Source organism: Setaria italica, chromosome VII (genome assembly GCF_000263155.2).
Source record: "Setaria italica strain Yugu1 chromosome VII, Setaria_italica_v2.0, whole genome shotgun sequence".
Taxonomy (NCBI): Eukaryota; Viridiplantae; Streptophyta; class Magnoliopsida; order Poales; family Poaceae; genus Setaria; species Setaria italica.
This window is the reverse complement of record NC_028456.1, coordinates 3,601,909-3,625,487: the sequence shown is the minus strand read 5'-3', so window position 1 is coordinate 3,625,487 and position 23,579 is coordinate 3,601,909. Positions and strand designations below refer to the sequence as shown.

The window sequence follows — 23,579 nt, the reverse complement described above, 5'->3', positions numbered from 1 at the left end:
CTCTGACCAACTCTATTCCTGAGCTTAACAAAATTACTTGTTCCTAAGTTCAGACTTCTTCTCTTCCGGTTGCTTGCCCTGCGCTACCAGTTCTGTCATCAAGTGCATCAACAATTCAACTTGCATGCTCAAGGGCTATTTACCTAATTATTTTTTCGAGCACAAGTCGGCTTCAATATTGAAATTTAATAAAAAAAAATTATGTTTGAACCAAGGGTAAATATTTCAAGACAAAAATAAATAAACCGAGTGAATACTTGATGGGCACCAAGCTTTTAACTTTCAGGTAACCTTTTTTGCGGCATGGATGACAAGTAAGGAAAAAAAACCGCATCAACTAGAGGCCCCTTGCGCACCTAAAGCTCTTCAAAGCTTCGCAAAATAAATGGAAATTAACTGAAATTATATTTCGTCTTGTAAAAGGAACAAAGAAAAATAACAAGAGTTTTTAGCACAGCCAGGCTGCAGCTTAGTTGTGCTAAGTGGTCAGCTGCACGGATTGACCCATTCCAACTTTGCGTGCAACTCGCTTGCGCATATGCTTTAACAGTTCATTCCAATATCTTGTGCAAAAGAATGGAAAGGGCATCCGGAATCTGCCAAATAAATGCTACTTTCATAGTTTCCAGTTAAACTTCTAAGGTTGCAAACAGGTGGATAAATCAAATTCATATGAGATTTGGTCACATTATTTTCCCACAATCCTTGGATTTGACCCCGTACACCGACTGGTCATTTAAGCAGTATGATTTTGGCATAAGCTTGTTGTGAACATGCTGCCATACTGTATAGAAAAAAGAGCCTATTCTAATCGTTGACCCCATCAGCTCAACTAATACTGGATCTGATCAGCATCGGCAGATGAAGAACAGACACGTAGAGCTAGGATCATACAAAATTGACTGCAAAAGTTACCATCCATCGACTTGTGCACAGAATTAGCTAGAGATTAGGGTATAATATTAGATCGAAATCGGATCATGAGACGATGTGGTGCAGTGAAGCCCACTAAGCTGTGCACTAAGCACCAGTTAACACTTAATCGTGCTGCCATGTTGCCTGCATTGCAACCACAACCCCACACTCATGTTCTTCCCCATCATTGCCACTGAAGTTTCGGATTAGTGTCAATTAAAAAGAGCTTAATTAGAACGTGTCAGGGAGGCAATGGATTGCAGCCAGATGGGGGGATTTTTTCGCATGTGGAGCCTAGTATCTCTGCCACATCACGGCGTCAATCTTGCTCCTTCGGCACATGGTGCTGCAAATTTATGCTGCCGCTTACGAATTCATCTCAACAAACTTGGATCTAAATTTTCAGAAAATGAGCTGAAAAAATAACGTGTAGTACAATGACACTGCATAAAGAGGAAATGAGTTCTCCAAGTCACTGAATAACCAACACTTCATGTAAAATTCATGGCATCAAGAATATTAATCTGGAGCTGGAGTCCATGTCATCAAGAAGATTATAGGATGTCAACGAAAAGAGTGTAACTAGTTTATCATTGTTCATGACTGAAATGTTTTCAATGCATCAGATTTCACTTGGGGAGCCTTTTGTTCCTGAAGCCTTCGATAATGATGTTGCAGGTGTTCATGGTGCGCGCATCTAGCAGATTGTGGTTCCAGAGTTTGATCATAAAAAGCCTCCAGCACCTGTTTTGCGGTAAGAAAACCTCCAATAAAAACACAAGCACATATGAAAATGCATGCCTGCTGCAGTCCGCAGACATGCATAAACTCATGTAGCAGTCACTCACCCTAGTAGAGAAGGGTTTCGTGCAAGTAATTGTCCATGAAGCTGGGAGAATGCTTTACAGGCCCATGGCATATGACTATCAGCTATCACCCTGCACTTTACCCTTCCATTTTCAGTAAGAAGATCGCACATATAGGTCAATGAAATGTCCAAACAAAGATGTAGAAGTGTCTGACAAACTAAATTGTAGTTCCAGGAAAAAAGATTGATTAGGGTCATATGTAGTAAAAAATAGATTGCGGTCTGATTAGGATCAAAGCATATCTTTTAGTTTTTATTGTCATAAGTCTGCTATAGGCAATTTATTCTTTAACGAAAATGCTACGCAACTCTCCAGCATATTTGATGGGAAAAAAGTCTGCTACAGGATCAACAAGTGATGGTGCGTTCCTAAAAAAAGAAGTTTGTAGCGACATTCAAGCAGCACATAATGTTGCATTGGTAGTATTATTATGGCATTAGATTTAAGAAATGTCTTATCAAATCATTAGTGGCAATGTTGCAACTTTATAGTGTTACTAAGAGCCACTTTGGTAGTGCTCCGGCTTCTCCTGCTGCTCCTGCTGAAGCCCTACCAAACAGAGATGCCAAAAATGGCTCCACGCATGGGACACTAGAGGAGCCGGAGCCGTTTTGTATTGAGAAGCCGGAGCAAAAAAAAGTGACTTCTCCGGCTGTTCCCCGTTTTAGAAGGAGCCGGAGCCCTACCAAAGGGGACCTAAGTTTTCGTTAAATGGACATTTTTTATGCATAACTCAACTAACCCATGACTGTAGATCATAACTATTGCAGTGACATAGTGAATACTCAAATATATAAATTAATTTCTAGTAATAGGATGTCGAAAATTCTATACCCTAGCAAACATACCGGATAATGTAAACCTGATCACAAGCAGCTATCTACATTGTTACCTATACTAGCATTTAGTCTCAGCTACCCTACCTCAGCAAATCCCTCAGTGCCATACTGCCATCAAAATTTATAAGGCTTCCCTCAGTGCCATAGAATTCTGCGAAATCCCTTCAGTGCCATTGAATCTAAGATTTATCCCCTCAATACCATTCCGTCTATCTTTCCATCAATATGCTGTTAAGTCTGCTTGGAAAGACAATTTTGCCCCTCCCAGGTTAGGGTCCCATCTGTCAGCTCCTCTCAATCACCTCTTCTTCTTTTTTTCTCTTTCTCCTTCGCCCGGTCCTGACACTCCTCTCCGCCCGGCCCCGGACTGACCTTCTCCCCATCGCCCCCTCATCCGCCCGGAGCTCCTCCTCGCTGCCCCTCCTCTACCGAGCCCGCAGCTCCTCCCCATGGCCCCTCCTTTGCCCGGCCCCAGTGGGGAGGACATGGATGGCGGTGCCGGTCTCGGGCGAAGGGGTTTGCCAGCAGTGACGGCTCGGGCTTTTTCTTCCCCGGCGGTAAAGGTCTGGAGGCACACGGGGAGGTTGGTGATGTAGATGATGGAGGGTGTGTTTTCTTGGAAGAGGCAGCACTGCGCTACGAACTCGTGTCGTCTGTCGAGCGGCCTGGCTATGGCATGAGGAGCAGCAGAGCAAAGCTTGCCTGATATGTTCGCTGGAGTCTGGAGAAAGAAAAAAGAACAGGAAAATGGATGGTCTTGTACTCACATGGGAGGATAAGGTCGGGGAAGAAAATAAAAGAAGATAACAGAGAACCTTTTGCCCAGTTATGAGTAAAGGTAATTTGTTCACAACTTTACTTACAGGTGGGTCCTAACTTGGAGGGGGCAAAATTGCCTTTTCCAACTAAACCTAACAGCACATGGATGGAAGTATGGATGGAATGGCATTGAGGGGATAAATCTAAAATTCAATGGCATTGAAGGAATTTCACAGGATTCTATCTATGGCACTGAGGGAAGTCATATAAATTTTGATGGCACTGAAAGAATTGACTCATCCTAAAACATGCCATAGTAGTAAAGACAATTTGAGCTAGTGCACCAACAGCAGGAACTGAAATCACTTCTATTTACCTAGCCAGGAATTAAATGGAAATATTAGGGATCGACCTGACCTTTGTCTGGAAACAAATGAATTCCACATATGCATGATAGACTTCTCATCTTTCGAAATATTAATGAAATCATCAAGCATCTGCATTTAATCAGAAAGTTAAATAACTAAACTATTAAACTATTACACAGCAAATACATATTTAATGAAGCTCAAGCTAAGGTAGCAGACTGTTCATATTCCATTCTAGCACAAGAACAGAGCAAAAAAGAGTATCTACCCTTCTATCTTCAAAGTCAGCAACATCATCATCAACTTCGTCTTCACTATCATGATCTGAGAGAACTTCTTCCAATGCCATTTGCTACAATAAGTATAAGGAGATGATTAAGCTAGATTGCAAATATAGGAATGAATCATTGGAGGCAGTTAACTTAGCAAGATGATGGGAAGCAAAGCTCAAGGGCAACAAATTAAATTACCAGCACAGAGAGCATAACACTAAAGCTGAAAATTGGCCAAAAACTTTTGGACATGAAAACAAAACTGAAGTCAGCTAGCCTTGCAAACATCTTCAAATACTTCCTACAACATTATATCAGGCCTTCCCATCAAATTAGTTGATCATTTGTGAAAATGTGGTACCAAGTAGTATCCGGTATGCCAGCAAGAAGTTATGACTGACTGCTAGAAAGGAAATAAACCAAGTATAAAGTTGCCACCTGTTTGGTATGCCACTCAACCTTACAGATATAACAACATTTCTATCATTTATGACACTGCTAGAAAATGAATAATCCTAGCAAGGTTGTCACCTATCTTCGCTTGACAAACCAAATGCACAAATTTAACTTTGGAACGAAAATTTTTCACTTTGGTTTTTTCAATGGGCTAATTATCAGTAATACATTTAGATCTGAAAGCTTCCCTATTCTGTTAAAACCAAGGTTTTAAAATCTCCCGCTATAGCTATTTGAGGCATGGTAACGCTACTTGAGTTCATGTACAATTTAGCTCCACTATTAGCTTTTTTATAGTCCCACTGCTAAACCCCTTAGCCCGCTATTTAAAACATTAGTTAAAACATGCAAAATTAGCAACCAAATATCATATGCCCAAAAACAATCATTAATTTCAACTGAAAACAGTTATGTTAGTGTTTGCTGAACTAATTAACTTCCATTTTTTTTGGTCAAATGCTATAATGTCATTCTAGGGAAAGGGAAAAAAGGATATCCATTGAAAAGCCTCGATTTACTTAAGGGAATAGAGCAGCAGTATTGATCAAATGACTGCGTAAGCATTAATGTCATGGCACTATGTGCAGTAGCTGATCTTGACCGAGGCTTAGAGGTAATTACGGTCATGGCAATATGTGCAGCCTACATAGCTCAATGGAATTATGGTCAAGATCGATAGAAAAGTGTAGGATGGGAACAAGACAATATGGATGAAAAGAGGAGCACAAGTTTAACACCTGTCCTTTGTGAGAATGGAAGAATTGACGTTTTTGAAGGAGTAGCTGACTGCCAAATGATATAAACGTAAACAAAGCAACGAGTTAATCGAACAACTTGTATCAAAGGTGATTCAAGACACAATTAACTGAGTAACATGGTATCAAGAACGAAAATAAGAGCTTACTTTCTGGGGTCCAACTGATCAACAGATAGTCTCCTGGTCTTTCCAAACTGGAGTACTCTTGGTGGTGAAAGATGGCCGCCATGTACTGAATAGGCAGGATCAACTGATGTGTCTGACACAGAAGTCCCTGAAAAATTAGGCATCATCAAGAAAATCCATGATTACTATCAGAAACAAAATTGATGTGCTATGTGCAAGGCATTTCAGAGATACAATGGCAGCTGTTATTGCCTATGTGGCACTATAGAAGCCACATACTATGTGTGCAGGTGTTAGGGACCTGGAGGGCCTACTGGGCGCCAGGGGCAAAAGGGGCCTAACTGGGCCAGCAGGCCTTATGGGCCCAATGGGTCCAGCAGGACCCCTGCGCCAGGGGGCCACGCAGCACTGTAGCGGCGGCGCCCCCAGGCAGCTGCCGTATATCTTGCATAGTAGATTAGGAATTAGGAAGGATCTAGATATTAGGATGGCTTGCAAGCCAAGTAAGTTAGGGTTCCTTGAGAGCCAAGTCGTGTCCCCTCTATATAATAGAGGCCCCATGTACCAAATTAATCAAGAAAGGAATTAAGGGTAAAACCCTAAAGTTCTCCAGCTCTCAGGCTTCAGCCTCCCCTCCCCCTCCCTGCACCGCCTCCATGGGCGCCGGGCACCCCCTCCCTCCCTCCCTCCCTCTAGGCCCCAGATCCAAGGGGGTAGCCAAAACCCTATCAGCAGGATTTCACCTGCACAATATTAGTTGAAGCCATAGACAAATTTTCATTGCTTTAATCTTTAGATATCATTCTTTTAGGGATTTAAGTCAGCACTATAAAAAAGGGGTATCCAGTTGTGAAATATGCAATAATTTTAGGGCATCACACATCTTAGTTATTACCAGGGTACGCAGATGTAACTAAATTAAGTGTTGAAGTCAAAATATAATGCAAGTTTTTCTCAATATGCCAGCAGAATGATTGCCACAAATATATAAACAGCCACTTTATCAGGCTGTACTGACTCTATTCAATAACATCTCTCGAAAAGCTACACCAAGAAAATGTCGAAGAGTTCAACTTTTACAGACTAGCATGGTGTAGACCAATTGTTCAAGAAGGGTTTTATAAAAATTTACCGCTTGGACCATGTGGCCAACCTGTATATATGTATCTTACAGAAAACATGCAGTTTAAAATATATTTTCTCCCCTAAATTAAATTTGATCAACAAATAACTATTAAACTAAGTTAAAAACAAGGAAAGGAGACAAAGTACGTAATCATGAACAGGTAGGATTTCAGTATATTATAATATGAATATAAAAAATGCAAATCAAATAAGATAAGAGGTAAAAGATTTGAATTGTCCAACCCATATGTGAAAGGAAACCTGACATGGTGCATGTTAGAGAATTGGGAGTCATTGCTGCTTTAATGACACTTCCTAGCTAGATCCATAACTAATATGAAACTAAAACCATTAACAGTACTCCTAACATTAGTTCATTTCACAGGATAAGAAGAAAAAGATTATAAATGTACTAATTTCCTTTTGCACATGGGTATCTACAGGTAATTTTGATCCCATACCAATTAGATATCCATGCCAGATCGTCTTAGCTGCTTTTGATGGAACAATCGTCTCAATTGCTTTTGATGGAAGGATCACCTCAGTTGCTTTTGACGGAACGATCGCCTCAGTCACTTTTGATGTAATGATCCCCTCAGTCATTGTAACTATTCTTCGACGCTTCTTATACTTTGAGCTGATGAACCATTATTACTAATATAAATTTGGATGAATAGAGAAGTGATAAATCATAAAAGGCAAGGGAGAACAAGCATACAAGAAGGAAAATGTTCTTTGTCTCGGATCAACTCCTGCAGGAAAATCCTGGAAATGACAGCATTAGTTTTTTCCAGACATTTATGTGCAAAAATGTTTCATCTAAAATGGTATTCAGTATGCAAGAATCTCCAATGTCATTCATGTAAAAACCCATTGGATCTTCCATGTTAAGCATCCAAATTCTTAACTGGGTTTTGGTGCACCCTTGACTTTTACATCCAAAGAAAGCAAGAACAAAACAGAGCTATGAGAGTTAAACTAGCAGAAGAATAAGAGGAACGTTAAACTTAAAAGGTTTGTAAACCACTGACTGTGGCATGCATATATATGTACATCAGTTTCATTTATTTCTTAATAACTAGACAGCAACATACATTTGAATCTTCTTACCTCATTTGTCCAGGTATTGTGCTTCAAACTAACATTAACGACCTGTTCCTTCTTAGATATCTGTAAGAACAAGTAAATAGACTATTTACCAAAGAATTGAGCGTGTTTGAAGAAGGTTACTTCTAGAGGTTTACGAACCAAGAACCCAAAGTTGAACCGGTCATGCGATGAGAGTAAGTGACATTGCAGACCCTGACATAACCAAAATCATTATATTAGCTATGATATCGAAAGAGAGTAAACATGGATGTTACTTCTGATAGTTAAGTCTAGTAGCTCTATTAGTTTTTATTCCTATTTTACCCCTTTGCTTAGCCACCAAGCTACCTCTTGGTTGGCAGCCTATATATGTACCAAAACTGGACTATTGTCCAAGTGTGGAATGAGAAAGTGATCCATTTAGCTAACAATTGGTATTTAGAGCCTATCTTTCTCATCCCCTCTCTCTTCTCCCGAAGCACCCATGCTCCCCGTGCTCCTCTGTCTCTCTCCCGTGCTCATCCATTCCCCGCGGGCCCACCTACCACGGGCGGTGGCGGCGCATCCACCCGGCCCAGATCCAGCGGCCGACGGGTGTCCTTCACCATCCCGCAGCCCGGATCCAGTGGCGGCGGCTCGGGCGCGAGCGGCTGTTGCGGCGAGCAAGGCGGCTTGGGCTTGGCTCGGGCGCGGCGCGGCACGATAGCGAGGCGGCTCGGGCGCGAGCGGCTGTTGCGGCGGCGAGCGAGATGGCTCGGGCGAAGCGCCAGCAGCGGGCGGCAGCTCGGCGCGGATGCGGCGGCGGCACGCAGGAGGCGCGCGGTGGCCAGGAGCAGCGGCGCGCGCGCAGAGCAGCTCGGCGCGGGTGCGGGCGGCCAGGAGCAGCGGAGCGCGCGGAGGAGCGTGCGGCAGGGCAGCGCGGGTGCCAACGGCGGCTCCCTCCCCTTCTTCCCAGCGGTTTCCTTCACCTCTCTCCTTCACCTTTCCCATGGCTAGCTCCAAAAGAGCACCGGCCGCGGGTGGCGTAGGCGGCGCGAGCCCCGCAGCTGTAGTTGTCGGTGGGCCACGAGCACTCCTAGCCAGCTCTAGGGGCTCCTCCTGTACCTCCTCCCACCACTTGGCCACGAGCATTGCGCGGCGCCGCAGGGCGGTGGCCGAGGAGGAGCGGTGTGAGGAGGCGGTGGCGGCAGCGGCGATGCAACGTGCCGAGAGAAGGATGGCGCATTGAGACTGAGGAGGAGGCAGCATTGGAGCGGCGCTGGGCACGGCGTGCGGCTGCGGTTCACGAGAAGTAGAGGCGGGGCGGAGGCCGCGAGGCGAGAGGACCAGCGGCGCGCGGCGGCGTTGCGCGATGCCGAGTTGCGGGAGGCGGCTGCGGCTTGGGCAGCGCGCGCAGCAGCCATGGAGACCACAGCGGCACGCGCAGCCGAGGCAGCTTGCCTCGCCGCAGAGGAGGCACAGGCGACAGCGGCTGCCGCTACCCAGCGGCGCCTGGAGGTAGACCGGCTGCGCAAGGAGGCGGAGGTGACACGCGAGATGGCGCGGCGCGACGAGATGGAACTAAGGCGTGCGATGCAGGGCGTCGGTGCCAAGGCGCAGGGCCACCGTTCTGGGCTGGCGGACCGGTGGCGGAACGCGGGGGTGGACTAGTGGGTCCAGGATCTGCGTCGAGGCGCGGACGGCGGGCGTCCCTGGAGGAGGAGGAGCTCCGTCCACGAGTCCAGCCTCGACTCCGACCTCGACTCCGGGCACCGACCCCCGAGGGTCGTGAAGATCATCATCCGAGAGTTCGTTGGTAGCACGCAGTGGCCAATGTTGACGAAGACCAACTACATGGAGTGCTCCTCGATGATGAAGGTGAAGCTCCAGGTGCGGGAGATGTGGGACGCGGTCCAGTACGGCGACGTCGACAGCCATAAGGACGGCGAGCACTCGAGGCGTTGCACGCCGCGGTCCCGATGGAGATGGCGGCAAACCTCTCGAGGAAGAGGACTGCCAAGGCCGCCTGGGACACTATCGCTGCAGCTCGAGTTGGCAGCGACCGCGCCCGCAAGTCCACTTTGCAGAAGCTTCGGCAGGAGTGGTATCGTCTGGCTTTCAAGCCGGGCGAGGACGTCAACGACTTCGCCCTCCGCCTCTCCTGCTTGATGCGGCGGCTGGAGCAGTATGGTGTCGACGAGATCAACGAGGAGAAAGCCGTTGCGAAGTTCCTGCGCATCGTTCCGAAGTACTCGTAGCTCGCTATCTCCATCGAGACGCTGCTTGACCTCTCAGCACTGTCGATTGAGGAGCTGACGGGGCGACTCAAGGCGTTCAATGACCGCAACGAGCCTTCTTCTGGTGGGGAGGTCATCTTTAGTGGTCAGCTCCACCTCGGTGAGGTGGCTCGCCCGCCAGAAGGAGCGGAAGGAGGAGTCTTCTTCCTCGGCAGGCGGTCGTAAGCGCGGCAAACTGCGCAAGGCGCCCAAGGCGCGAGGAGGTGCCGAGGGTGGCGCACGAGGAGGCGCCCAGGGCGGTGCCGCCAGAGAGCGCGAGGCCGCACGAGACGACACCTGCTACAACTATGGTAGGACTAGCCATTGGGCTAGAGAGTGCCGCCAACCGAGGCGCAGCTAGGCCCACGTTGCGCAGGCTGTGGAGGAGGAGCCAGCTTTGTTCCTGGCTCACGGGACCATCGAGCTTCTTCTCGCGGCACCGGCCGCGACAGCTCTCCTCCACCTCGACGAGCCGCGCGCACACGTCTCCCTCGGCGATGGTACCAGCGACGACAAGATCGACGGCTGGTTCCTGGATAGTGGTGCCTCACACCACATGACCGGGCGTCGGGAGTACTTCTCCGACTTGAATGTTAACATGCGCGGCTCCATCAAGTTCGGCGACTCTTCAACCATGGAGATCAAGGGCATCCGCTCTGTCGTCCTCGTCGCCAAGATTGGCGAGCACCGGCTCCTCACCGGTGTCTACTACATTCCCGCGCTGAGGAACTCGATCATCAGCCTCGGGCAGCTGGATGAGAACAGGTCGCGCGTGGAGATCGACAACGGAGTGCTCTGCATCTGGGATCGACGAAGCCGCCTCCTCGCCAAGGTGGATAGGGGGAAGAACAACCTCTACGTCCTCTACCCGGAGGTGGCACAGCTTGTCACCAAGGAGATGGTGCGGGGCAAGATGATGGATGGCAGCTCAACTTCGATGTACAGCGACTATGTCCACTTCGAGGGAGCTGGGGGAGTGGCAGCTCTTCTTCGCTGAGGGTGCCTACCTCAGTCCCCACTACGGCGAGCTCTTCACTGGCGCTAGCGAGTCCTCCACCGACTCCGACGAGTACTCCTCCAAGCAGTGCTTCGTCAACACCGGCTCACAATGAGCCCTGCTCGGTGAGTTTTGCCACTCCGCTCTCTCACGACAAGGACCGCGTTGACACGCACCACGATGGCGAGCCACTGCGATACCGCACCATGGCGGACATTCTGGGCGACCAGCCGATGCCGGGACGGGACGGGACCGGTGCCATGCTTCACCTGACGCGCGACGACGGTGAGTCTCGCTCCTTTGCTGAGGCTGAGGGACACACGGCCTAGCACGCCGTGAGGCAGATAGATGCGCTCAAGCCTTGGCGAAGAACCCTATCTTCCATGAAGGAGCTGCTTGGAGGAAGGGAGCATCAAGGCAACCACATCAACACTCAGGAAGAGTCAAGTTCCAAGAGTTAAGTCCTTATGGTGATAGAATAATATATTAGCAGTGCCTGTATGCACTTAGTGCCTGTGAGCACTAGTATCCGTGGGTGGTTCGTGCCTACGTGCACCTTATCACCAATTATGGTTTCATTTCTATGTAAAAGCTGCTAGACTTAGGGGGAGATTGATAGTTAAGTCTAGTAGCTTTATTAGCTTTTATTCCTATTTTACCCCTTTGCTTAGCCACCAAGCTACCTCTTGGTTGGCAGCCTGTATATGTACCAAAACTGGGCTATTGTCCAAGTCTGGAATGAGAAAGTGATCCATTTGGCCAACAACTTCTTTCAATATAAATATCAGTTGAAGGTATGGACAACGAAAACACAATCTCAAATTCCTTGCTAGCAAAAAAGAGACAACAATGTGGCTGAAGCTGAACAAAATAACAAAAGCTATTTGTTTTAATCTCAAACATGTTATTTCTTTCTATACTAAAATATGAGACAATCGTTAGCACAAAACAGTAAAATATAAACATAACACAAAAGGAACTTTGCTCCAAACTTTACCGTGAAGCTTCCACACTTTACCAAGCAAAATGAGCAGCAAAAATCTTCAGTAACTGGTAAGAAGGGTTCAATAAATGAATATAAAAATGTTATAACTGTGTAATGTAAGAGGAAAGGTTTAACAACAAACAAAAATATCTCAAATAACAACTGTCAGTAAGGGATGCAAAATTGAAGACAGAGCAATTCTAGAGTGTTTAACTTACAATATTGGGCATGAAAAGCTATCAAACAAAGCAAAAGCAGCTGGCAATCCAGGTGTAGCCAAATGAGGCCAGCAGCTAAGTTAGACCTTAAATTGTAGGAAAAATTGGGTTTGCGACACTTAAAGATCCATGTTTTAGAAATTTACCAGCGAACTGATGTGCTACGCTTTAATACCATTGAAAGATTCCACTGTTAAGAAATATACCATTCCATGACATTTTTCATCCATCCCACGTCATCTCCGTTATTTCCTGTTCATCTTCTCCGTCTCAGGCGCAAGCGCCGCGCCCAGGTTGTTGGCGGCAGCCCGCAGGCCGCCGTGCCGCAACCTACTCAACCCATGGCCACGCCTCACATCAGCTCCACCTTGCCACATAGCCGCGCAACAGTTTGGCTTGGCTGCAGGCCGCCGCCCTGCCCGCGCATCAACCCACTTCGTTGCCCCCAGCTCGGCTCGGCCACTGCGCCCAAGCTAGCTTCCAGCCATGGCTGCCCCAGCTTGGTTATGCCAAAGTCCGCGGTGAGCCAACTGTGTCCCGTCACACCTCTCCCCGTCGGGGTCAAGTACATTATGGCACTTGCAGAGGAGCTGAATGGATTTGTGTTCCATTGAGGATGAAGCCGATTTAGAGCTGGGCACTGAGGATTTGCAGCTCGCTGCCTGCTACTGCTGTAGTACATGCCATGGCAAGGGAATTAGATCCTGCAGTGGCAGCACCCAGACCCAGCACGCATCAGCAAGGGCCCTTCACTTCCTGACCAATGGAAGCAGCAATGGCCCTTCACTTCCTGACCAATGAAAGCAGCAAGCACATGCGGCTCACTGGCTCCTCTGGTTTGGTTGGAGGGGGAGCAGCTCCTCCGTTCACTGGTTGGAGAGAGAAGAAAGGTTGAGAGCCAAACGGCAGAAAGAAGAGAAATCATGAAGAAACGGCAGTATGGATGGAAAACGTGACGGAGTGGTAAAATTCTAAATGGCGACATCTTTTGATGGTATTAAAGTGTACCGAACGATTCGATGATAAATTTCTAAAACATGAATCTTTCAGTGTCACGAACCCAATTTTTCCTAAATTGTAAGTGTCTCACCAAACAAAACATTGAAATCCTTTCGAAATTGATGTTCATTACTTCACTTTACCACACCAAACAATCCTGTTTATTTGTCTAATAGCCCAAACGAAATTTCGACTCATTTTACTTACTTCACTTTACCACACCAAACAATCCTGTTTATTTGTCTAATAGCCCAAACGAAATTTCGACTCATTTTACTACTCCAAACAATTCAATACAAGCCATTTGAACCTCTATCCGGTTAGCCGACGTGGAAATAGTCTCGATAGTTCATATTTTACCGAAAATTCGTGGGGCCACATGCCATAGGTCTGGCACACTCAGAGAGAAAGCCAATCCACAGCCACCTACTGTGCAGCACTTCTACCCACCTCTGCCTCCCAAAATGACACAACCAGCTCCACCGCGCACTCTACTTCCACCTCAAATGCAAATGAGTTTGTTTGGGTAATGGGTAGTCATCATTCAGATTCAGTTACCTCAACAGGGTCACCTATGCTGTACAAAATTTTATTTTAAAAGCATCCTACAGAATTAGGATTCTGGTATCTGCCAAACATTTTTGCTGTGCTCCTCATAAAAGTATGAACTCTTCTAAAGAATAATTAACCGGAGTCACCCTTACATTCTTTTCCCTGCCTATATTCAACAAAACAATATATATGGTATAAATTTGACTTCTCAGTTTATTAGTGTGAAACATAACTTAGATGTCAGAAGGATGCATAATTGAACAGCACTGTTGTTTACAGAAAATGGTTAATGAAGGAGCCATTGTATCATGTTGGTGCCTCAAAATAATACTAGTTATTGAGTATAAAGTGATAAATTGCAAACCGACCAGGATCAACACATCAATCAAACCTGAAAACTAGAAGAATAAGAGAAAAATGTAATATCATTGACTTCCACTTTACCCCCTCCATTAGCAAATAGATCTTATTTTAGAATATGTGCACCACATGAAATCATTAGGACTTGATAGATGAAAATGTTATAAGTGGATTCATCATAAGGAAAACTTTCATTTATCATATTTTTAATAATTTCACTAAGAAACAATTATCAAACATAATGGCCAAATGTGCATCTGTATCAATGTCCTGAATGACAGATAAGAAAAGAACAGAGGTAGGATTATAGATAGGAGTATCTTGTGGTGTACACTTCTGCATCCTTGCATCTATATTAACATGAGATGCATTCCTTGGCACAACCTATTCTAAGCAATATGGGACTAAAACTTCTTTTGCTGTGACACGAGTCTGTTTAGGAAGTGTACACACATAAATATTCCAGAACAATAATTACCATTACCGAATGGTATAGGTGATTCTTCAAGCATGTTACCACATCATATAGTGACACGCTAATAAATAAAGGGTAGTCACATAGTTATTTTACCTCTAATAACATTACCGAGTTATGGGGGTTTTGCAAATCTTGTGTTGGAAAAAATGTGTGACAGCTAAATTGAAAACAAACCAATGTTGATCCTATCAAGCAAACAAAATATAGGTAACAAAGTTCTTGGCTTATGCATGTGTACCTTCTGTCTTGCAAATATTGTCTCCATACTTAAAGAGCACATTTCCAACTCTTAACCTGTGGGAAAGGAACTTCTCACAAGTTTTCAAAAAAATGGAACTTCTCACAGTGAAGTTAGGTGTAGCAACGTGCCAATGTATTTGATAAAGAATAAAGATAAAGCAAGGTGCTATAGCTAGGCCCAGCAAAACTCTATTCCTTGCCAATAATGTCAGGTGAGGCTACTTGGTCTACATCATCATCCACTGGACTGCGACATACTATATAAGAGCCAACTCCCAAATCTAAAGCCCAGTTCTAAAGTATGAACATTACTCATATTATTTAAAAAGCATATTTTACCAGCTGCTATTAGAAAGTTATTGCAGCATAGTCAACCTAATCAAAGACTCACAATCAGATGCATCACGACATACACAACAACTTATAACACTTCGCATTAGCATGTTTAACGAGGGCAAGATTGATATAGACTGTTTATTGGACAATGGAGATATGGACAGCAGAATAGATAGACTAACTCGCCCTCCCGCAGGAGGCTCTGAGATGCTCTCTTGATCTATTTTCTGCTTACCTAACCTAGGACTCGCGGCAGCCTTTTATAGACACAAGGCACCTAACAAACCCACGAACAAATCCTATTTTGCTAACAAACTTGAACAACTAATCCTATCTGTTGCTGTCGAGCTGGTTCAGGCCAGGGCCGGCCCACTTTACCATAACAAAGATCCTGTATTAAAATCAACCTAGTCACAACATACACTTCCCCAATTAAACTACCTAAGGACAAGATGTAATAATCTACAGATCCTTCTCAATATAATCCAAACAGAAAAGTATCGCATTTGGAGATAGAGCACGCAAGCATTAAGCACAACCCTTCCTATATTGGGAGGTAATGTAATGAGCACAAAAGAATGAAGAAATGAACAATTAATAACATGAGACAAGCTCTATAGAATGAGTTATTGTTACCTTATGATATGCGGTAAAGAAGATGGTGGGACATCATTATATAAGTAAGAATTGTAAAGAGATTTAAACATGTCTCTTGCACCAGCCTCTTGTGCACATACGCTTACTTGTAATTGATATGGACACTGAAACAGCAAGGCTCAAAAATCTCAGCAAAAGTACAGTAAGTACATTACAAGGTAAGTGTACTTAACTATTTTTGTCACAGAAAAAACAATAAATATTAAGTAGATTGAACAAGAAAGAGAGGAATAGGCAGGATAGTACCACAGAATTAAGCTTACGAGAACAAAATGTCAAGAAACTGTCCTGCTTGAGAAATTTTGACTGCAATAGCAAATTAACAATTAGTAACTAAAGAGAATAGGATTAGCATAGTGTTACCATTAAGTGCAATAAGCATAATGGAAGTGAAAGATATGTTACGAAAACATGGAGAAAGTAGAACCCAAAAGCAGTCACGGCCCTGGGAGTAAGGAACTAGGTGATTTTGCATTAATAAAACAAAGCACCAACTTTGAGCTGAAGAGAGCACGAAACTGGGAGTGTGGAGGCATACACCCACACCACCCATGTGCAATGCCATGGTAGCTAAATGCTGGTTATGTAACAACCACAGTGGGAAAATACACTCTCAAAACTGGTTCCAGGGAATGCCGGAATGAAGTGATTCCGTAATAGAAGTTCAACGGTTAAGCAGACCAAGAAAAAAGAAGTTCAGGTGATGAACCGAACAATTCCATCGTTAAGGGGAATAAGGTAGACCTTTACAAAAAGACGTTAACCTTTAGAATATGCACAATATATACTTTAAGGACTTTGTTGCATACCTCTACGAAGCCTGGGCTCATAGTAATTGACAAAGCAAACTGCTTAGTCCGTCCTAAGCTTAAATCCACGCAGTTCTCCAATGATGAACAAAGTAAATCCTTCGGTATCTTACCCCAGAAACACTGCCCTTCAAGCTCTGTTAAAGTGCATCATGAAAAATAATTCATTTGGTAAGGATATGGTTTGTTTCTAAGAGACAATACCTGTCACTCTGCCCAGAAGACGCATATTTATACTATATTTTCTATAAGGGTGGAAGCTACAATGGTGAAGACCCCATCAGCTAGAAGAATATTTCATATTACTCACAAGTATAACGTCATATTGGTCTGGCTATTTCAGCTAAAAGGTACTAATGCAGTCTCTGTTTAAAGATACTTATGCGCTCTCTTGGTATAGCAAGCAAACAAGGCCAACTCTTGTGTTGGCTAACATGGTAAGGGATTATGTTAACTAGTTATCCACCGGTAACTGCAGAAGTGAAAGGCAGGTGGTTCCAGGATGTTTGTGGCGTGCTGGATGCAGAATAGTGTGAGCTAATAGAATCCATAAGCAGAACAGACTACAAAGTACAGACACAGGAACACTAAGACAGAGACCGTCAGTGTTAATATCAGAAAGGAGTGTTTTGGTGTTCCATATTATGGATACAAATGACAATATGAGGCAATATATTTTAGCAACTATTCAATATCTGCCACAAAATGACAACCATAAACGTACTTTGAAGAGAAGAGTTCTCCAAATCGTTATTGGAGAAGTTATTTTCATCAGGTGTTTGTCCAATTTGTCCTTAACAAATGAGAGACAAATAATCAAATTTGATGAAATCAAAGAAATACAACACACAGATAATCCTATAGGATGCACAATATACCACAGCTAACAAGGATAATGTTAGCTAAAGTCCTCAGGTCTTGAATGATGAACGTGGCTTCAGTGTGGCTGTCGCATCCAGATTCATCGAAACAAGTCAGCAAACAAGCCCGGGTGAACTGATATACTGGAGAATGCTGCGAAGTCATGTCATAGATGAGAAAGGGACCATTTGGTGGCATAAAATTTCAGTTGCATAAAGTAAAGGAAGATAGACTTACCCCTTCATGCAAAACAGAACTAATTGGTTTAGCAAACAAAGCACATAATGGAAAGATATTCTGTGCCCGCATTTCAGGGTTTAAACTTCCAGGCAGTGATAAGGTTATCTGAATCCTATATTCAAGAACACAAGTGAAGTTCAGTATTTGCAACAAACAAATTTCAAGCATGTCAGTATTTACCACAAAATTCACTGAAACAAACTTAATAATTTCTTAGTCCTTCAGCCCGGCTATCATCTTGTTTTTGTCGTGCTGAAGCTCCAGCTATGTAGCTATTAGCTTCTAGAAACAAAGTGATGTCGGATATACAGCCATTTGAATTAGCTTTCTAGCTTCCCTGCTTGATGCTGGATTCATACTTCCAACATAGCATTTAATCTTGAAAAAGGTAAAACATGTTGTGGTTCTATGGGGTTTTTTTTATATAACTTGCTTGCCTTAGCTGCTGGGGCTTCCCAAAAACGAGAGGTACTAAACTTTCCCACACAAAATAGCTTCAATTCCAGTTTAATCGGGTCAAAGATTCTACAAGCCTTGGTGTTAGAACTGTCAAAAACTCAAAATCCCAACATATTGCTACAGTACTGAAAATGCCCAGGAAGGATACATTTCGATATTTGGGATCAATGCTACAACGAGATATGTTAGTCATAGAATCAAAGCGGGGTGGATGAAGTGGCACCAAGCATCAGGAATTTTATATGACAAGAGGGTACCATTGAAGCTAAAAGGCAAGTTTTATAGGACAACGATTAGACCTGCAATGTTGTATGGTGCAGAATGTTGGCCTACAAAGGGACGACATGTCCAGCAGATAAGTGTTGTGGAAATGCGTATGTTGCGTTGGATTTGTGGTCATACGAGAAGGGATCGAGTCCGGAATGGGGATATACGTGATAGGTTAGGGGTAGCACCAATTGAAGAAAAGCTTATCCAACACCGGCTGAGATAGTTTGGACATCTCCAACGAAGGCCTCCGGAGGCACCGGTGCGTAGTGGAACCCTAAGACGTGACAGTAATGTGAAGAGAGGCAGAGGAAAACCAAAATTGAGATGGGAAGAGGCAATAAAAGGAGATTTGAAGGGATGGAATATACCCAAAGATTTAGCACTGGATAGGAGTGCTTGGAAAATAGATATTCATGTGCCCGAACCCTGATTTGTGGCTCTTGTTTGATTTGTGGCTCTTGTTGGGTTTCAACTCTCGCCTACCCCAACTTGCTTGTGACTGAAAGGCTATGTTGTTGTTGTTGTTGTACTGAAACAGGATCTATGATGCGGAAATTTTCACAAAAGAAAAATGTAGGTCAAACAGGAGCACCAGTGCACCACTATGCATGTATGAAGTCTGTGATGTGAAAATTTTCACAAAAGAAAAATGTAGGTCAAACAGTACCATCACTATGCATGCATGAAGATTTATTTATATGAATCCAAATAGGATGAACAAATAGTTTTGGATTGTATTTTGTGCGAAAAGAAACATCCTGGGCCCTGGGCATGTCTACTACACAAATGACAATTTGTGTTTTTTAACTAAAAAGTAGGTGCTTTTTGAATCAAAAGCTAGATTGTCCTCCAAATTGTGATGAAGTCTGTGAAGCTGTGCCGCACATGGATATATCATAACCTGATCACCAGAAGTTCTAGTGTAAAGTGCGCAAGCAAGCTTCATTTCTTACTTATGCAAATTAGAAATCGTATCAACAAAGTCACTAGCAAATGATACTGAAAAACAAAACCCTAAATAGAATAAGAATGCGAAACTGCTCTAAAAGCTCAACTGAATGCAAAATAATACCAGTATAGGGAGGAAATAGTGAAATCCTAAACCATTGAAGGATGTTACCTCTTCTTTTGCTTGGCATGTATCTTGTAACGAAGGTTCCTTTGAAGAAAAGAGGGCTGCAAAGTTTGATTATCAGGGATGTAGAAAAGTACTTAAAAAGTTAAGGCTGCTATTGTGCGGTGATTATTATGTGTGCAATGTTAAAAGAAGGGTTTACAATTTTAGGATGAACTTTACCTTTACATTGGCTCGTTTCTGAATAATGTCAGAGAGTATAACATGCTTGCAATATAAGGCATGAATTTTGTCAGCACAATCTGGAGGCAACTCATCTCTTGACTGGGAATGATGCATCTTGTCTGAAGACGAACTAGATCCATATATGCAACCCGTATTCCTGTATACATAGTACAAATACAAGTTGCAAAAAGACTAGATTGCATACCATCTTCAAACCAAGAATCCCATTCAGGCGTTCACTATATACACATGCCAAGGATGCACAGAGAAATTGAATCACTAACAAAAATATATGGACTACCAAATCCCAGACCATTACACCCACAAGTGGTCACAGAAATATGGAAGAAAACATGTACCAAAGAACCCCAGACACTTCAAATTTGCAAATAGGGGTAAGAAAGATGCCAAACGTAAGACACACATAGCATACAAGATTAAAGAAAAAAGTTAGGGTAATACATTGCAACACCATCTGGTAAAGCTTGGCAAGACATCCAGCGGATGAGCACCTTGGTTCCCGTGGATTCGAGGATCCCAACAAATCCAGCACGCACAAGAGCACAAGTGCCTGTAAGAGGATCTTATCGACAGGTTGCATCAATAACATAAATCAAAATTTCTACCGATGAAATTATCCAGGAACTGGATTGGATCCTGCAGGCAGATCTGACTGGCTGCTCCTGGGAAAAAAAAGGGAAAAATGTAACTAATCAAAAATAGTTCTTACTGAATAAGTATTACTTCAAATAATCTTCAGTAGGGGTGGGAGATCACTGCTCCCTTGATTGGATCCATTCAAAGAGCAGCGGCGATAGAGTGGCTGCAAATCGGGAGATTTGGAGCCTTCGCTTGCAGGAGTTTTATTCTGTGCTGGGTCAAGTCTAAAGGGTGTGTGCAAATGGACTTTAGTGGAAAAGGGGGATGGATCCAGAAGGACCGATCACAGTAAATTGAAGAATTGAACAATGGGAGCTAGTGTAAAACAAAATAAAGCCATGGTGAATTCTGAGTAACACCAGGGGCAATAAATCTGTAAATGCACAGCTGGCATGTATCTGGATTCCTGAATAAAGATCAACCCAGGGCCTGTTGGTTAGACTGCAAAATGGATAGATTTAATTGAAATTAAGGGATGCCTTTAAAAAATAAGAATTTTTATTGCCATTATTAGCTCCTTGGTGATTTAGATTGATATTATTATCATATTATATGTTAAATAATAAAAAAATGAGAAACAGAGGGGAAGACGTTCCTGCTGGTGTTTCAATATGTGGAGACGTGGAGTGTGGTCCTCGAACCCAGGTGGGCTAGGCAAGTTCTCTGCTCCCCAACCACTAGACCCATGAGAGTCATATGTTAAATAATCAGCAACCTACTTTGTAGTAATATATTAATAGTGTGTTGTTTTAAGAAAGAAACACAACCCAACAAAAATCCATTGGAACAGTAAAGGAGCTCTATTTTTCATCTAAAATAATTGGAAGTTGTCAAGATCCTAAGATAATAAGAAATTCCAACCCTTCGAACAGCTTGCCTCCCATACAGCTTGCTGAACCACATCATCACTAACGATAACAAGTTCCTGTGACAGGCGCAACAATGGTGATAAAAATATATTTGTACTGGCATATAATTCTATAAAGTACCTTCAAAGATGAATTAGCTCTAGTATTTCACGCGACCAAGTCATATTCTATCATTGGTCGTTTTATTGTTTGTAAGTGGTACTAATTTCATCTACTAGTATCAGGGTGTGAGTGTGAATGTTTAGTATGCATACTCTTCTGCTTGGAAGAGCATAGTAAGACTTCTTTTTTCCTTCTTAATACAAAGATATGCAGCTCTCCTGCATGTTTTAGCAAAAAAATTGTCCTATATTTTAAAATCAAAAGTAACAACAAAAAAATGTGTTTGTTAAGTGAAACGTAAAGAGTTCAAGAATTCAGAACAGCATAAACAGAAAATCTGATGGCAACACAACCACTGCCGCCAGAGTGGACAATTCTATGGACAAGGAGAAAATTGCACAAGGTGGGGTTAGCAGCTACAAATTAGCATTTCTGTAAGCAAAATATGGGAAATGCTGAAAATAGGTGTACCTTCTTTACAGAACCTGATGCTACAGCCCATTATCCAGGAGCAATGCTTAAAAGATTCTTAGCAGAAACAAAGCAGTGGAGTACTTTTATCCTGCACAGGCTAAGGAGGACTCCCACAGTTGATCTATCAATTCAAAAGTAAAATAACTTATCATACAAAAGAGAGCATATGAAATGGGAAACACCAAGGAACCAAATATACATGCCACAAATGTAAACCTGGATTGCATATTTCTAATCAGGCAGGGAATCTATTCCTAACAGCACAGCTACTTACTGCCCGATCGTTTTGCGATGATGGCAAAAAACATGTAATAGCACCTAATGAAGATAGTAATGCAAACCGAACAATGGCACCAAAGGAGTACATTGGGGCAAAGAAGAAAAACGAATTTCAGGAGCCGACTTGGCATGGGGGCATCAGGGTTCAGTTCAACGCCCAAATTTGTTGGAACATGAACGCCTCCGGACCTCAACTGCTTGCCAAGAAGTTCACTGGTTGCAACCGGCGTCGATCTTGGCATCTTTCACAATGCCGAAGAAGAAGAACCTAATTGAACCATGGATGGATTGGATTATTAGGCACTACCGCCGGACATAAATTCCACAACCAAATAAATCGAATTGGAGGAAGGAACTGCATTGGGTTCAATCGAGAAGAAACAGACTAGGGAATCAAGCTAGGATTACTTACAACCAAATAATGCGAAACCAATCCATCCCACGTGGATGTGGATAGAGCTGAACCCCATTGTACCGACTGACAGAAGGGCGGCACTGTGGCGGGAGGTCGGGATCAGAGGACTGAGGGGCGGTCGATGGAAGATCCGCCGGAGAGACGGAGGGACCGGCCGGGGGCCGAGGAGTAGGGGAGCACGAGGCGGCGGACGACGGACGGCGGACGGCGGAGGAGCAGGTGAGATTGTGCCCGCTCTGTACAACGGTTCGATTGCCCGTGCTATATCCATTCCCCGTACTATTTTGAAAGAATTCGAACAAATACGGCTAGAAATTGAATGCTCGCATTTCAAATCATATCCAGACAGGCATGTAAGCATATGAGACGGTCTTTCGAAAAAAAAAAGAACATTCGTACGAGATCTATATTTTTTTTTATTTCAGTTTGTATCCGACACTTGAGGCTCTCTCTTTCCTTTTTATATATGAACCTGATTATAGCTCAATTTTGAGATAACTAGCGTCATGTATAAAAGAACGGATCGGAAAAAAGTAAAACATTTGGAAGAACAGATGTTATCCAAGAGGTTCCCCTTGATGAAACAAAGAGTCGATCTGGGCCGTCCCAGTCATTTGAGAGGCCCTGTACCATGAATAAAGTTAGGCCCTGATGATGATGAAGCAACGATCAAGAAATTTTTTTGCTTAATTGTATGCTGTTTTAAGGAAAATCCATACGTTTGTTGAGTCTTAGCATAATAATGCGCATAAGTAAAGTCATAAACAATTGAGTTTATTTTTGACAAATATTTGCTATAGAAGTTTAGTTTGATCCATATTATAATTAATTCACTCGGATTTGTGCACAAAATTAAATAGCGACACTGGAACTCGAGTGTTATGATCAATTTTTTTGATTAAGGTGCACTTAAGCAGAGCGAAGCATGAAAAGAGATGAAAATGTGCTTTTGAAGCCCTCGGTGAACCTTTTATGCAAGTACATAAACACTCGTTAAATTAAGGTTTTTTTAGTAAAACTGTGGGGGCCACAGCGATTCATTTCAAAAAAGGAGAGAATACGCACAGAGTTACGGAGATACTTACGAGGGGGGAAAGAGAGAAGACATTACAAAATAGTTTCTATTTAAATTAAGTTATGAGCGAACAGCTTCAAATTTCATGCAAATGTTATCTTACAAAGTTTGTTC

The 23,579-nt window shown here is 43.4% G+C and overlaps 1 protein-coding gene across 8 annotated transcripts; it reads right to left on the bottom strand.

The window, feature by feature from the left end:
- Window positions 1–1,363: 1,363 nt before the first annotated feature.
- Window positions 1,364–22,668, bottom strand: LOC101772210 (polycomb group protein EMBRYONIC FLOWER 2). Of its 8 annotated transcripts, none has more exons than XM_022828014.1 (24): window positions 22,388–22,658; window positions 22,062–22,243; window positions 21,694–21,817; window positions 20,054–20,928; window positions 19,589–19,748; window positions 19,412–19,467; window positions 17,560–17,674; window positions 17,340–17,475; window positions 17,186–17,254; window positions 16,462–16,598; window positions 15,899–15,958; window positions 15,632–15,756; window positions 14,658–14,713; window positions 11,825–11,877; window positions 7,735–7,788; window positions 7,597–7,656; window positions 7,205–7,251; window positions 6,948–7,123; window positions 5,383–5,509; window positions 5,216–5,264; window positions 4,019–4,102; window positions 3,800–3,879; window positions 1,764–1,853; window positions 1,364–1,659 (listed from the first exon to the last, which is right to left on the bottom strand). In XM_022828014.1, the coding sequence occupies exons 4-24, from the start codon at window positions 20,086–20,088 to the stop codon at window positions 1,545–1,547; spliced, it is 1,884 nt and encodes a 627-aa protein (XP_022683749.1). In that variant the 5' UTR covers window positions 20,089–20,928; window positions 21,694–21,817; window positions 22,062–22,243; window positions 22,388–22,658; the 3' UTR covers window positions 1,364–1,544. The 8 variants fall into 8 exon arrangements, 4 of the variants coding, with proteins under 4 accessions (XP_022683749.1, XP_022683751.1, XP_022683750.1 ...); XM_022828016.1 differs by having other exon boundaries at window positions 20,054–20,274; XM_022828015.1 differs by having other exon boundaries at window positions 20,054–20,174; window positions 20,322–22,243.
- Window positions 22,669–23,579: the final 911 nt, after the last annotated feature.